The sequence below is a fragment of the Acanthopagrus latus genome, chromosome 2, assembly GCF_904848185.1.
Source record: "Acanthopagrus latus isolate v.2019 chromosome 2, fAcaLat1.1, whole genome shotgun sequence".
Classification (NCBI taxonomy): Eukaryota; Metazoa; Chordata; class Actinopteri; order Spariformes; family Sparidae; genus Acanthopagrus; species Acanthopagrus latus.
In genome coordinates, this window is record NC_051040.1 from 26,378,420 (window position 1) to 26,394,688 (window position 16,269).

General features: G+C 40.9%; 1 protein-coding gene across 3 annotated transcripts in view; it reads right to left on the bottom strand.

Annotated features, from left to right (window-relative positions):
- LOC119034338 (chloride channel protein 2-like) overlaps window positions 1-16,269 on the bottom strand; it is a 159,263-nt gene that overhangs the window by 64,682 nt on the left and 78,312 nt on the right. For all 3 annotated transcript variants that reach the window (XM_037125247.1, XM_037125255.1, XM_037125239.1), the window contains exons 5-11: window positions 14,678-14,806; window positions 13,713-13,846; window positions 11,834-11,911; window positions 6,743-6,821; window positions 6,159-6,284; window positions 5,889-5,973; window positions 985-1,086 (exon numbers count right to left, since the gene is read on the bottom strand). In XM_037125247.1, coding sequence (XP_036981142.1) covers window positions 985-1,086; window positions 5,889-5,973; window positions 6,159-6,284; window positions 6,743-6,821; window positions 11,834-11,911; window positions 13,713-13,846; window positions 14,678-14,806 — 733 coding nt within the window. The remainder of the gene's footprint in view (window positions 1-984; window positions 1,087-5,888; window positions 5,974-6,158; window positions 6,285-6,742; window positions 6,822-11,833; window positions 11,912-13,712; window positions 13,847-14,677; window positions 14,807-16,269) is intronic.

The window sequence follows — 16,269 nt, forward strand, 5'->3', positions numbered from 1 at the left end:
ATTCATATTGATACATTAAATCAATGTGTTCATTGATGCGTCATTAATGCTTTCATTGTTAATGTCAGTGCAGTAACGTTTAAGACTACTGGAAACACTGGTGTTACTGGAGTACACTTTAAGTCATGTAGTATGTTAGTGTCTGTGCATCAAACCATCAATAACATCAAAATTTACCATGTTAGCATATATGTTGTGACTTGCGATAAGTGCTCTTTCATAGCAATGCCTTCATGGACTTTTTTTTTTTTACGATAAATCATTCACTAAATATTATTTTGGCAAATGTTTTGAACAGACTCAACACCTAGTGTGGACAGCTACATAACTGGCCATTGAAACAACCATGAACATCCTTATGATTCCCTGTCACATTCCTTTCAAAGGAAGGGGAATTGGACCAAATGTGCCTTAGTGTGGAGATCTCTGAAATCCTGAAGTAAAAGTATCAATAATTCAACGTAAAAATACCCTGTTAAAATTTCAAGTCTTGGGTTTACTTAAAGCAACACTGTGTAACTCTCTGGAGAGAGACAGTTGATTGTTGAGTCTCATTCCATCCATCCACCCTACCCCTACCCATTGCAGGGCTGTGGGAGGCTGGAACCGATTTCCAGCTAACACCGGGTGAGTGGTGGTGCCAACCATGGACAAGTTGAAAGTTCATCACAGGGCCAAGTCTTATTCCCAGATCATCAAATATCAACGCTGGCTTGGGTATTAAACCCACACATCAGTATTTGACAACTTGAGAATGAGATTCATCTATCATCAACCATCTTTCTCCAGAATCCATTAAAAAAGTTATATAGTGTTACTTTAAGTAAAAATAAACAAAGCTATAATATACTTAAGAATGTAAAAGTAAAAGTACTCTTAAGTAAGGAACATTGAAATGTACCTTAATTACCACAGTGGTGCACATGAGTAAAGCACTTGTGTTAATGTACTTGTTACTTTCCATAACAGGTTACTGTAGCTTACTTCTTCATGAGGAATCTGTTGATGGCCTTCTGTTTCCTGATGAACTGGACAATCAGTCGGTTCAGGTAGACAAACAGAGCCCCACCAAAACCGCTGGCAATACTGCAGAGACACAAATTAAGAGGTTAAAAGGCATTCTGGGTAATCACATTGAAAGTGGATGGAATAGATGAGTCTGGGCTTGTTCAAGCCGAAGCATGAATCATTACATTTTCTCTCTCAAAGCACCTCCATACGATGTCTCCAGTGCACTCGGCCATGGTAAAAACACTGTCAATGTAAAGAACCTCCGCTAAACTGAAGGCGGATGTCAAATGCAAATGAAATGCAGTCGTATCATATTTACAGTAAATACACTCCACACTCTGTATGAGGTATGTGTAAAAATCTGAAGAGGGGGGAGGCAAAGGCAAAGTCAATGAAACACGTAGGAGGGATATACCTCGGATACAGACTGGAATAAAAAAGACACAGAAAAACAAAAAGACATGGATTTTAAAGGAGAAACATACTAAAAAAAAAATAAAAAAAATAAAAAAAAAAAAGCTGAAGAGGGAATTACAGCTATGAGACCGAGGAGGAGGTTGAGCGGGAGCGCACAGTCAAATGGAGATGTGTGGGGGAGTCAAAGCAGAAAAAGAGGTTTACATAAGCGTGCATTTGAAAGCTCAGTGGGAGTCCTCTTCATGACAGTGAGAGGGAAAGATGGGAGAGAGAGAAAGAATAGACTCCGACGGCTCTGCAGACATCCTAATGCTTATAAATTTATCTTGATGCATTATTAATTCTGTCAAATATCTCTGAAAAAATCATGAACAGGATGATGAGGGAGTCTTTGCCCCCGTTGTGCAGCCGAGGAAAACACTGCTTACGTGCCGCTGTGTGTTCTTTGTAGTTGTACCCATAAAAGGAACACATGTCTTTGTTGTTTGGGGTGCGTCAGGGTGATAGTACTATTACAGGTCATAGGGTCGGGGTGTAGTCATGTCTCAGCCAGATTGGACATAGATCTGCATGGTCTGGTACAACAAATTATATAAAAACAAATAGAAAAGCTATAACTGATGGTTAATTTCTGGAGTCATTTTTCGATCTATCCACCTGTTTCTTCAGAGGCCTATGGAGGCTGCCATACCACTACATTGGTGCCCTACGCCCTGCGCATCATGCCAAGGAGGAAGGAACGGGGACTAGCGTGGCTCATGGCTTTGAGACCAAAATAAATATTTGGGTTCTGAATACCTTCCACAGAATAGCTGCTGCATGACTACATGACTTCCCCAACCCGGCAATGCAGGAGCAGCCTCCTGTCTCCACGACTCCACTTTCCTTCAGCATTATCCACGCTGTATGTTTAACTTTACTGATGCTCTGGCTGGGCTCCACTGCTGCCTTCAGAAATATAAACTTGCTGTGTTTCTTCAACAGTGCTTTCCCTATGGTGTTACTGTGCAGGTAGTTAGGAGTAGCAGGTATGCTTCTGTGCTTTTGTTACTGTGTAATTCTCCGCCGTTAACACCAACATGTTGATGTAGCTAACGTTGGGCCATTGCATAATGTCATCTGCCCACTCTGTGAGAACCGACAGGTGAGGCACTGTAACAGAACTGTCCTTACGACTTTTTAAAACATCCGTACTGTACTATTTCCTAGAGCCCATTCTGGTGTCATTAAAAAGTTCAAAACACCAGCATAAAACCCAATGATTTTCTAATTTTCAAGCAAATTAATACAATTGCGAGGCTGAAATAGAGTATGTTTGTCATTTTTGAAAAATGAATGATTATAAATAAAATAATAAATCAATAAAGTATCTACTATAATCAATTGTCCAATTTGTTGTTTATTACATATCTGTTGGTTGATGCAACAATTTACTGACTTACTGTTTCAAGAATCATCTGAACAGATAAATGAAAGACACAGTCTGCTGTTGATATTAAGTACATATTTTCATTGTTGTCAACAAATCATGTGTCATGTTTTACTCTCTACTTCCTCTCTTTGTCTGTTTTCCTGCCGTGTGTACTGATGCCTGTGTTGTTCCTTCACTCTCTGTTGGTTTGTCTCTTTCCCCATGTCAGTCCTGTGATCATTCACCTGTTGCTCATGTACCACCCTTGTTCCTGAAATGTTCCATATGGCTTCATGGTTCATTCTTAGTTTTTGCAATACTCTTTGATTTCCTTGGATGCTTTCTGTTGCCTTTGTGTTGCCTACTTTTCGGATTTTGGACTTTGGTTACCAGCATTAAAGTTAGGTTTTTTGCATAAATGTGACAGTGAAATCTTGTATATTTGTGTCATTTGTTTTCATTTTTATTTTGACTGGCTGAAAATAGTCCCAAACAAAAGCACATTTCATTCCTATATGAGTAACGTTGAATAAAAAATGACAGTGACCAGCTGTTATAGGAAATTCATCTGACTTTTTGCCCAGTTGAATAAAAAAAATTCTAAAAAAATCTGTACCTTCGACTTCCACGTTATCCTCCCCCTCTCCCAGGGGAAATTTGTCTCATAGTCACATAAACCACAGAAGACAAATGATAAAAACCCCACAGAAAGTCTTGTAAAACAACTATTAGCCACAGCATAACATAAAACCTGGAGGACATCCAGCCATTATCATAACACCCAATCAGCCATGATTAAAACAAGATCACCATCATCAGCCAACAATGTCACACTGACAACGGCTCATCTACTGAGTCATCTTGAGTATTTAACACTTTGACTGTGCGAGAGATCGAATCATTCTTTAAGATTTACCTCTTCAGTGGGCTCAGGGCTGAGAGCCACAGAAGGAATTGGCAGATGCACTAACACGCTGGGTTTTGGTTTTTATGACTAACAAAATAGAGACTATTGTCAGCATTATTCTTTAATTTGTGATGTTTCTAAAAATTATTGGCACTACAGTATATTCTCTCATGAGTAGGTCCCCAATGTTTTTCTAACTGCTACTCTTAATAGTCTACTACCATGTGCACAAGGACAGATGTATGCACTTAAAAAGCTCAAAAAGTGCCAAGATCCATCTTCCTGCTAATGGTTTCCCACTATTCCTCTGATCGACAGCTGGTGGTTTAGCAGTGTGCCAGAAAAAGAAGGCTTTTCTGGCTGCTCGTGGAGGGGCAGCCCAAATTTCGGACATCCAGCCCATTTGCTCACTCTAGCCTAGAGACACTCTGGTAGCGAAGAGCAGCTCCAGAGGTGGAGTGTAAGCCAGGAGGAGCAACAGGCTGGTCAGGAGGAACTGCGACAGCAGTAGCAGCTAGCTTTGCTGCACTAAAAAATTACAAGAATCAGAATCAGAAATCTATTAATGTCCCAGCAGAGACAGAATATTACAGAAGAAAAACCAGTCGCAAAAATAAACAATATACGGTAATTAAAAAGGGAAGAAATAGAATAGAATATATGTATATGTACATATTTACATGATATAGTGCAAGGTCTCCACTGGCTCCACTATCTGTGTAAGTGGCAGCTAATGTTTGATAGACTTATGTTCTATGAAAGCTAAGATTTTATAAAAACCTACTTCATCCCCATGCACTTAAAGTAGTATAACTGTTCCCCAATCTTATTCCATGTATTATTGTTTAATCTGCAGTCTGAGCAGCTTTCTGTTCTACAAAAGCCTCTACTTTTGTATTGACTTTTTAACACAATACATATGTAAACATAAAACTCTCTATTTTTATCGATTATTGGTTGCAAGAGACAGTGATTATCGGTTGAAAAAAAAACATATTGTACATCCCTAGTGTAGACGATGAGGTGAATAGTGTGCAACTCTTTAAACATGTGTCCCTTGTAGCATCTAGCACAGGACAAACTCTTGCTGGCCTAGTTAACTGAGACACTGACCGACTTTCCCCACTTGAGAGCTGCTGGCAGGGGAAGATGGAAACTACATGGATGCGCACAAACTCAGACATATCAGTGCACATGTACACACTGTAGCAGAGTGTAAAACTGGGGCCAAGTGCTCTCTATTGAGTTAAATGTACTGTATGTGCAAGTCACAGATACAGCTGTGAGTGTTCACATCTCTGGACAATTAAACCAAAAAACAGCCAAAAGGATGAAGAACAAAAGACAGGAGACATAAGAGGAGAGCGGTTTTCTTCTCTTGGGGAGCCTACACAGAGTAGCGCACAGGCATGTACTTTCATCTGAGAGAGTGAGGGGGAGGGAGAGCACCTCTCCCATCTCATCACCAACTTCCTTCCAGGAGACCATGGTCTCATTCACAGCCATGTAGAAGCCCTCAGGCAAAGGCAGGATAAAATAAGAAATGCCTCAGTGCACTAGCAACTGTTGCAGGCTGAATTATCCATGCTAGGTGACTCACGCAGGCTACCCTGAAGTAACACCTTCACAAGCTACAGTGAGCTCAGCTCCTGAATTATATCTGAATTTGTGCTGCCATGACAGCGAAATGGGAATACCTGTCAGAACAACCAGATGGACAAAAACAATGAGCCACTGTTTGAATTCACAGGAACCTTCTATGGACTTTTGTGGAAAATCAAACCTACGTTCATCTTTGTGCCAGTACTTTACAACAACATCACTTTCTCATAATTATTTATAAAGGGTATGGAAGTTGTTGATATTAATATTAAAATCTTTTAGAAAGAGATGGGTCGTTGAAGTGCGATAGTCTCTGTTGATTACTGAGCTGCAGTCAACAGCAGATTATGGCAGTTTTTTAGGGCTTTATTTTTCTTTATCTTATAGCTTTTATTTTCATTTATCTGTTCAGATGATTCATGAAACAAACAGCTAAAAATGAATGGCGATTACATTTTTTAAATTGATATACATTATCATATTATATCATATTATTAGATTAGATTAGATATTATATAACATTTAAAAATCAAGACTTACCCAATGACGGCAAAGGCAGGAAGCTCCTGGAGGTCAAAGGGAAAGTCGAGCCGGAAGCGGGTTTTAAAAAGGGCTGTGATGGTCTCTGGAGAGAAACAACGTACAGCTAGAGTAAGAGAACGGTCTTGAAAACACAGCCAAACTGTGACACGCGCGCACACAGGCACACCTTTTCTGTCCAGGTGCTTGGTTAAAAAAGGATGCCTCCGGTTCTAAATATATCTGCACTTGCAATCAAAATTAATTTTACTGAACAGAAGTGGGCCTCACCTTCGTCTCTGTTCCAAACAGCCAGCACTCTGAAGATGAAGGCACTGAAGGTAGCAGCAAAGAAACCTCTCCAATAGTTCCGCACCGCAAAGAATGTGGATGTTACTTCAATACTGAACAGGACGCCTGGAACACACGCAGACACACATATTGTATAACATTTAATTGTGGAAGTGCAGAATCATGTGACAATATCAGCACTCGGACACGTTCTTGTGTGTTTTTGCATCACGTTCTTGTGTGTTTTTGCTTCAACAGCCATTATTAATTAAAGGCTTTTTCACTCTAGCTTCTTGAGTGCCTCTGACTTTTTCAGGCATTTTTATCTTTTAAACCAAATTTAGACAACAACAGCAGTAAACTAAATTATGTCACCAACAGAAACGCATCTGATGATACTGTATTAGGTGTGCAGAAAGGGATATTGCCCTGACTTTACCATATAGTACATCCCAACAGAGTAAGATGAACCTCACTATTTGTTATTGTACAATGTGCAGATGATACTACATGTGATACAAAACGTATTGAAAATCACACATCTCCAAACTACTGCTACTACAGATTTATCTCAGAGGACTCACCTCCTATGGGGGCAGCAAAACAGCAGCCCACTCCCACAGCACAGGCTGCAGCCAGCATCTCGATGTTTCTTGACTCATTCTGAAACACACACACACGCAGGGTTAGATTCAGCAGAAGAATCTAACATATGGAGCATGCAATAATTTCACTGACAAATCTGATTGTCACACCATGTGTCAGTTCAGAATGGAGCTAATTCTTCACATTAAAAAAGTCAGTGAAGCTAAGAAAGAAAGAAAGAAAGAAAGAAAGAAAGAAAGAAAGAAAGAAAGAAAGAAAGAAAGAAAGAAAGAAAGAAAGAGGAAGTGGCTCATATGTAGAGTGTGCTACATATATTGCACACCTGGACATTTTGTTGACATGCCTCAATCTTACTCACCTGCATCCCTATGAGACTGATTTCCTTCAAGCAGCATGGCAGTGATAAAGAGAAGTTAGTGAGTGTGTGTGTGTGTGTGTGTGTGTGTGTGTGTGTGTGTGTGTGTGTGTGTGTGTGTGTGTGTGTGTGTGTGTGTGTGCGTGCGTGCGCATACTCCCTTTGACACCCAGTGGCTTATCCTAGACTTACAAACCTACAGTGTGGAACTCTGATTAGCATGCTGCGTAAATACACATAGATACACACACACACACACACACACACACACACACACACACACACACACACACACACACACACACACACAGAAAGACAGTCACAGTGTAATATAAAGTGGTGGTCTAGAAAGATACTGCAAGTACAGCTTACACTGCAAAACATATTAATCTTGAATGAATATTTTTAAAAATGCCAGCAGGCTGGAATATTTCCACCTCTTCACTTTTTGGTGAACATTTCATGAGCGTGCACAAGGACGGAGTAGACCAGACCTGTTCAGACCAGGTATTAACATCTGACAAGAGTGTTCACTGGTGTGAATGCCCCCAAGATGCATCAATACGCATTTCAGATCTGATCTCTCAGGCCACATAAATGACTGACATGAGAATGCCTTCATGCTTGTTCTTGCTTTCGGCCCAAAGTTTAAAAGATACAAACTATATCAGGCTGATGTGTCTGAAATGATGCACAACACATGTAGAAAATCTACACTTCATGCCGGGAGGTGTGGAATTGAATTACCTTAGTCCCCGGCTCCTTCAGGAAGTATGGGAATAAGAGACAGAGATAAGGTTCTCATGAACCGTGAATTACTACACTTTTAAAAAAATAAAAACAATTATAGGAAAATTAAGCAAATATAGATTTTTGATTTCCATTCATTTTTCCCCAACTTAATGAAGAAAGTTTCCTGTGTTTTAGCACCAAAAGGTACACTTTTGTACCTGACACTCACAGATCTGCTGAAGAAATGTTTTTTCCCCAATTATAGCTGATACGTGTCAGCCTTTCCAAACCACGGTATTCTCCACATGTGCGTGAAGTACACAGGTGGAGTTTTTAGAGTGCAGCAGGCTTTCTAAAAGCATGCTGTAACAAAAAAAAGCTGCTTTTTACAGCCCACAGGCCATATTAGCATACAGTACTTCAAACTCTGAGGAGGATGAGATACTGCTGCAGAAGGACACTACACCACGCACACACACACACACACACACACACACACACACACACACACACACACACACACACACACACACAAACTTGCACACGGCATTAATATGCAATAAAATGCAGCACAACACTCAAGAGGGAGTGGAGAGCGGGAAATAAAAGGAACATGGGGGCGGGACCCCCTGGAGGGGAATAGAGCCACTGCGGGGGGTGTCTGAATGGCTGAGGGGAAAAATATGGAGTGGAAATAATTTGATTCAATATAATTTATGTAACTAAAAAATAAACAGGAGTTAGTTACTTCCCCATCATTATTATGCATAAACATTACACGGTGAGGGGCCATAACGTGTTTTCAGCTTCAGAAGGGGAGGTAGGCCAGACAAAATTTGAAAGAAAGAGGGTTACATGTAGATGAAGATGATCACCGAAGAGAGGAGGTAAAAAGGTAGACAGGCAGAATTAATTTAGGAAGGGTTTAAACCAATGCCTAGCACAACATTTACAGTATGAGTTAAATGTCATCATAGAGAGTTTATTGTTCTCAATTGGAAGACCGCAAAAAACTCTACCCACCCACCTACAGATGAGCTACAAATGATTCATTTCCCAATTTATGTTCAGCCAAAGTATAATAACGAAATAATAAAATAATCTGCCTCTCTGTGACATGTCTCACATTTTGAGGAGGATGAATGACATTTAGATGATCAGAAGTCACATGTGGCATGGTGAGAAATGCCAGAAACTGGTGCTTTGGGTCAGTGTTCATCTCAAAAAAGCATCAGTATTTGACGACCTGGGATTGAGACTCAACACTTGACTATCTTTCTCCAGAATCGCCCTCCGTCCACATAACTAAGTACTTATTCTAACCTAGACCATGATCTTTCCCTAAACTTAACCAAGTCCTTTGTGACTTAGCCAGACTAAAGCATAACCAGCACTGTCAGATCAACAAACAGATTTATATTTCAGTGGCAGATGGTAATGGTTTATAAGGGGTTAACAGATAGAGTCTCAGAAAATGCTTCCATGTGTTGTTGTAGAGGACCACTCATGGACCGCTATGTGTTTCATCATTTAATTTGGAGGGCCTGCTGGGAACACTGACTGTGAGCCAGACTTTATCACCCGACATCAGTGTTGGACCTCACTAATGCTCTGCTTTCTGCATGGGAAACTGTCCCTGCAGCCCGGATCTTAACGCTGATGGAAAGCATATTAGAGCCCATGATTCAGTGTTCAAAATCACATAATGTCGGGTCATAATGTATGATGAGTGTCCACATATTTCTTGGCATGAATTGTTGGTAGATAATGTCAGCAGTATAATTTAGACCAGGGGTCTCAAACTCAAATGAGCTCTGGATCACTGCCAGTATTGTCATCCTGTAGGAGGAACATTTTAGTGGTGAAGTACTAAAGGTGCGGTATTTCTGAAAATGTAGGTTTTATTTCCATTATCTTTATTTCCACCTCTGAATCAAGATATCACATTTACTAATGAACTTATGTGACAGTTTTTTCTGTTAGTTTAAGGCCACACTGTGGACGCAGGGTGGAGCCTCTGTCTCTCTGTTCACTCTTCAAACCCCTCCCATCTTCTTCCCAACATTTCATCCCCCAAGAGAACTGCTCGCATTTTCAGAAAGATGAGAGTCAAGATTTTCTCCGCCTTCCTGAACAAGCTCCCGGACTCCTATACCAATGGGCAGAGACGACAGAGAGCTCGAAAAAGGAAGGAGAACAAGGATGAGATGCTGAAGAAGAAAATCATTTTGCTTTCCTCTTCCCCCTACTCAATCTGCATCTTTTCTATCCTTCTCTTCCTTTCAATCCACTGAAATTTTCATCTCGCTGAAAATCTCTCTGGGCAGAGTTGGTTTTGAAGATGAAAAAGATCCAATTTGCTGACAAATAACAGAGTGATTAAACATTTATGAAATGGGTTATTGCTGGTTGTTGACTTTACATGGGATGAAAGAAATGGATTCCTGAGGAAAAAAAACAAACAAATATTTTGTCTCTATGCGCACAGCTATTTGTCTGTCTTCAAATGACAGGGAAATAAAGGGGGATTAACCAACAAATGTCTGCCCTTAGACATCAACAGACCAGACATAAACAGACAAGCACAGTTTAAAAATGAATCAAGAACCATCAGGCTGCTGCTTTCAACTTTCCCAAGAAAGTAAACAAGAGAACAAGATAAACAGAGGCATGAACATGTGCTCTAGCAACATGTAAGTAAAGCCTATTGAATTAAATCAAAAAAGATCATTGTTGGAAATCTTTTCTTCCATATCTTGCACTTTTTTCAGGCCTTTTCCTCACCATTTCCATCCGATCCTCTTGGCGTTTTGAAACATCTGCCTTAGCTGAAGTTTCATCTCATTCTCTCTCTCCTCCTTGGTGTGAGCACTGCCTTAAGACAAAATTTGCCTCTGTTCTGATACATTTCTCATGATCAAGAAACTGATCCAAACTCACATGAGCTGCTCTGAATTAAAACTTCATCTGCCTCGCTCGCAATTTTGCTGATTCCGGTGTAGAACAGGAGGCCATTTTCAGCCACAAAGCACTTCAGCTGGTCCTATTTGCCGACTCTGCCAGGACTGGGAGCTCAGAACTGGCAAGTGTTGGTGTTGTGTGGACACAGCGCGGGAACTTGGGGGTGCCAGGAGGAGGAGGAGGAGTTTTCGAGGCTGGGACAGGGGAACCCAGCGAGGAATGCTCAGTGGAAGCGGCACTAGAGTTGGCACTCCAACCAAAACTGGGAAAATGAACTGGGCTTGGCAAGAAACAAAAATTCTTCGTACTTTTCAGTTTTAGTGGACAGTTAGGACTACAGAGGTCACTGAACCAGATACCAAATATACCAATATACCTATATATCAAATTAAATTTCACCAAATGGATAAATCTGCAGTATAGCTAGCCTGGTAACGTCTTTTTACTTTCTTGCTAGAGGCGGCGCCAAACCGTACATTTACATTTATCTATGTAAATGTAATGATAATGTGTTAATACACTACAAGTCCATCTGTTTCTTTTATAGATACTTCAAAATAGCGTAATATTTGCATGTTTACTACAAAGTGTAATATGATTTACAGTCCTGTCTTTTTAGGAGAATATTAATTGTCCATGAAAAACATTAAAAGGAACTACAAACTAGTAGGTGCCTTTCTCAACCCTGAGTGGTGTCTGCAGGTTTTCCCTTCAGGTATCATATGGCCCCAACAACCTTCAGCAATAAGACAGGGCACTCTTATACAGCTTGTGAGGCTGTGTGTAGAGGAGCAGGTCACTGAACTGGATAGTAACTTGAGCTGGAGGTTGAAATTGTATTTGCATATTGTGCATGAAGATGTACGATGTATATGTAAACTAAAAAAAAAAAAAAAAAAATGCACACGAGCTGATTTTGCAAGTAAAACCAGTGTCATTAATTGAGCAGTTGGGGTAAATTTAGAAAGAGAGTGTTAAGGAGAGGAAAGGCGATGACATTAAAAAGAAGATCAGGACTGACCTCGTAGATTCCTCCAAACAGAGACATGAACTTGCTGAGGAGAGCCGCACACAGACTGGCGATGTGTACGAAGGGACCCTGACAGGGAAAAGAGAAAACGTCAAAAAACGGATGTAAAGTAAAAAAAACAAAAAAAAAACAAAAAAACAGCCTCCCGTTTGTTGTGCGTCACACACAAACACACATACATACTCTTTGAAAACACATCGATAACAACAAACTCTGCAGTGAATATTAATATTCTGGGGGGGACGGAGTTCAGAGTGGAACTAACAGGATTAAAAGTGAGGGAATCACGTCAGGAAAGTGATGCGCAAGTTAAAGAAAATCTGAGGCCTGCGCTGAATCCAAACTGGATGTTGCTGCAGTAGGACAAAAAGAAGGGCCTGAAGGCTTCTCTGTGTGCGTGTGTGTGGGAGTGTGTGTGTGCGCATGTGTGTGTGTGTTTGACAGAGAGAACAAAATCTGCTAGGCAGTCTTCTGGGGGACGCCATACTTACCCGAAATCATTTTTGTGCATCAGTGTACTGTACACTGTAGTTTAGATAGGGATCTCTCAAACACACACACACACACACACACACACACACACACACACACACACACACACACACACACACACACACACACACACACACACACACACACACACACACACACACACACACACACACACACACACACACACACACACGCTTCCAGAAGACATAAACAACATCTGCTTGGGTAGGTTGGGGATCCTAAAATCTCCAGAAAAACATTCTCCTCCCTCCCTGTGGGTTTAGAAAAGGTCTCAAGTCGACCTGACTCTTTTCTTTCTTATTTCCTTCCATATGTCTTTCCACTTTTCCAGATTTTACACACATTGCTTTCCACCTGGACCTGAGCACATGAGCCCATCATGTGCCATTTATGAATCACTTTGAAATTCATGCTGGAGGGATGTGGGGAGCTGTAATATAAATGAGCTGGAGAGGGTTATGTTTCCCTGGGATGTTCATATATCGTAACATGTTAGCTCTGTATACATATATGCTCTGACCTGAGGCACAATACACCTGCTGTTAAATCTGAGTCTTACAACCTGCTGTACTGCCAGTGTCCCTCCACTGACCTACTTGGGCTTTTCATGACTGATAATGATTTGAATTGCGGACAGCTGGTATTCTGTGTAACTGACGGTTTATTTTTTTGGATGTTGTGTAAGCTGGCATTCAAAGCTGATGGCTGCTCGGTGCCGGTCTGGATTCTGTAACTGATCACAAACGAAGACTCAATACTGTGAATCGCTCAAACTGTGTCACAAACGTAACTGTTGAATGTGGGTCAGCGTTTCAGTTTCACTGGCACTGCGAACAAGAAGAAAACATACTCAAATTTGTCAGCCATTACGTGATGGCCCTGTAATGTGTGTCAGTAGCAGAGTCGAGAACAACAGTTGTTGTATCACCAAATGCTGTTTGGCATCCAGTTTAAAACCAGAAGTCAGTGGCGAGTACTTTTAACTTACTAACTACTTACGTTAACTAACTTTTAAGTTACTTAGGTCACGTAGGTACATTTGGAACTTAAGTCACACAATGAATGTTGCTATTTTGACCTAAAGCACAATGTTTTCATAAACCTTACCAAGAAGTTTGGTGGCCTAAACCTAACCAAACTGCAACCGTACAACAAAGGTCTGGTTCACCTGGCAGTGTTATGTTGCAACGGTTATATTGTTTTGGGAGCAATCATACATGTTGTCACGCATTTAGTCATTTAGGTATGAGTATGTGACATCCCACCCAGTAGGATAGTTCCATTCAAAACTAAATGCACAACCATAGAAGCATACAGTAGAGAAAAAGGCTTGTGTGCGTGTTTGCTTGTGTGTTACCTCCTTGCCAAGTGGCATGCCACTGCCAAGAGCGCATGTAAGGCCGATGACTTTGGCCACAAACGTTTTGAAGGTGAGGTATTCTTTCAGCACAACTCCTCTGAGGATGGTCTTCATCTCTGGAATCCCTGAACCTGCAGGGGGAGCACATCGGGCACTTAGGGCACACAATACAACACACTGAGCAACTGTGTTCATAGTAGAAAATATGCATGTTCATTACTTGCTTAGAATTATGCAAGAGGATGGCTATCACCCTGGTATATGTATAGTAAATATAAAGTAACAACCAGCAGCTTAGCATGGCATAAAGAGTGGAAAAAACCAGGCTTCTTTGTCTAAAGCTAACAAAATCTGTGTACCGGCACCTCTAAAGCTCAATTATTAACACAGTATCTTATTTTTTTTTTTACATGTAAATGAAAAACATAGTGTGGGAAATGTTGATGGGTTTATGTGCAGGACTGTTTCTTGGCCAGGAGCAGTAACTTCCTGGTGTCACTGCTGGTTGCCTTCCTCCCTCACACCCAGTCCTGACTGCATGCTCGCGTCAGCAACAAAATCAGCCTGATTTCATTGTTTCCAATTGCGGCGTCCTAACTGGCCGCAGCCTAGCGCTATTTACTTCCTCTCTCGCGCGAGTTGGAAAGGGCAACATGGAAAGGTTGGTTCATATAAATGAACTGTGGACTTATCAGTTCAATTTATCTACACAATTCCGTCTTCCTTTGTAACTTAAATGTAAACCAGCTGACTGGAGTGAGATTGCCAGGGAGCGAAAAGTTTGATAAGAAAACACATCCGTCTCTACCTGCTGTGTGTGTGTGTGTGTGTGTGTGTGAAATTATTCCCAAACCAGATAATGAATGTCCAATTGTGCCAACATACAAAAGCTGCCACCTGCCTCCACCAACCACTCATTACTGTGTGTGTGTTGTCCTGTTGTGTATGTGTGCTGGTCATACCAACAGCCTGCGGTGCGAGAATCTGGGTGAATCCGGCAGAGAAGGTGATGAGGACTACAGGGTAGGTGACCCAGGCCAGGTACTGCAGAAACACATTACTGTCCAGACCACCGTACATCCACTTCTGTGCTGTGGACACACACAAATACACACACGAAAACAGAAACAGGGAAGACATGTAAACTACAGCTGCAACACAAATTCACACAAATTCACGTGCATGCATGTCAAGTGAACATATAAAGTATACTGTACAAAACACAGCTTTACACATCTAGCAAGAGATACATTTACAGTTACACTGAAGCCACACACACACACACACACACACACACACACACACACACACACACACACACACACACACACACACACACACACACACACACACACACACACACACACACACACACACACAGAGGGACAAATGTACATCCCCATACATACATTAGTCATGTTCTGGATCCAATTATAAGAACACAGCCTGAGAAAACCCATTTGAATTAGAGCTGGTCCCTGAAGGTTTCAGATCAGCTCTCACAACTTCCCCCAATCGTTTTTTTTTCAGATGTCTGCCTTCCCCTTCCTGGAACTTAGACTTACTGATGAATACCTTGTTATCATCCCCCCCTTCCAGTTGCTTGCATCCACCTTGCAGGTATAAGACTGATGCCACCTACCTTATGATCCACCTTGATTCCTTCTTTCTGTCTTCAATATCAAATCTAGAGTGAATGTATCAGCTCTTTCTATGACTTTTGAAGATCATGTTTCCAAGCTCATCCAGCCCTGTTTTCTTCAGCTAAGAAATATCTATTATTGCAATTCCCTCTGCTTGAGGAACGTCCAAGCCCTAATCTGTTTGCACCTGGTTAAAAATGCAGCTAGCAGGCTGTTAGCTAGAGGTCGCCCTTTTCAGCACTACCCCTGTTCTTGCCTTCCTCCATTGGCTTGCTGAAAGATTCAGAATATACTACAAGATTGATTTAGCCCAGTTTCCAGGATATAATGTTGGCAGAACAAAGGTTAACATTTTCAAGCTCTTTTTTATAGCCTTTCCATAGACATCATCACCACCTCGAATTCTTCAGTGACACACTTTAACTTATATTTACTACATATTGATTATAAGACAGAACAACTGAGCAGTCTTAGTTTGTGTTGTCTCCTTATCAATGCAACATAAATAAAATAGGCAGGGTGGGAACATAGCACAAAGAGAATTAACTAAGCCAATGAAAGGTTTATTAGAAAGAAACCATTAGAAAACCAGTATTTGGCCAAAAAAAATAATAAAAATAAATGGAAACTAGAAATGAATCCCCTCTGTATCTGAGCTTCAGAAGGGTCATGCCATGCAAGAACTCCCTCACAAAGAAAAGACCCAGTGGTGGAAGAAGTATTAAAATAATTTACTCAAGTCAAAGTAGCAATACAAATATCATATATAATTCGATAATTTATCATTAGATTATTAATACTGCATCAAATCGGTTTTAGCTGTAATCATTTTATGCACTTTTAGGTAGTTTCATCCGGTGGTTGCCAGCACAGGGGTCAGGATTCACAGGGTAAATCTGAGGGGTCCCGAG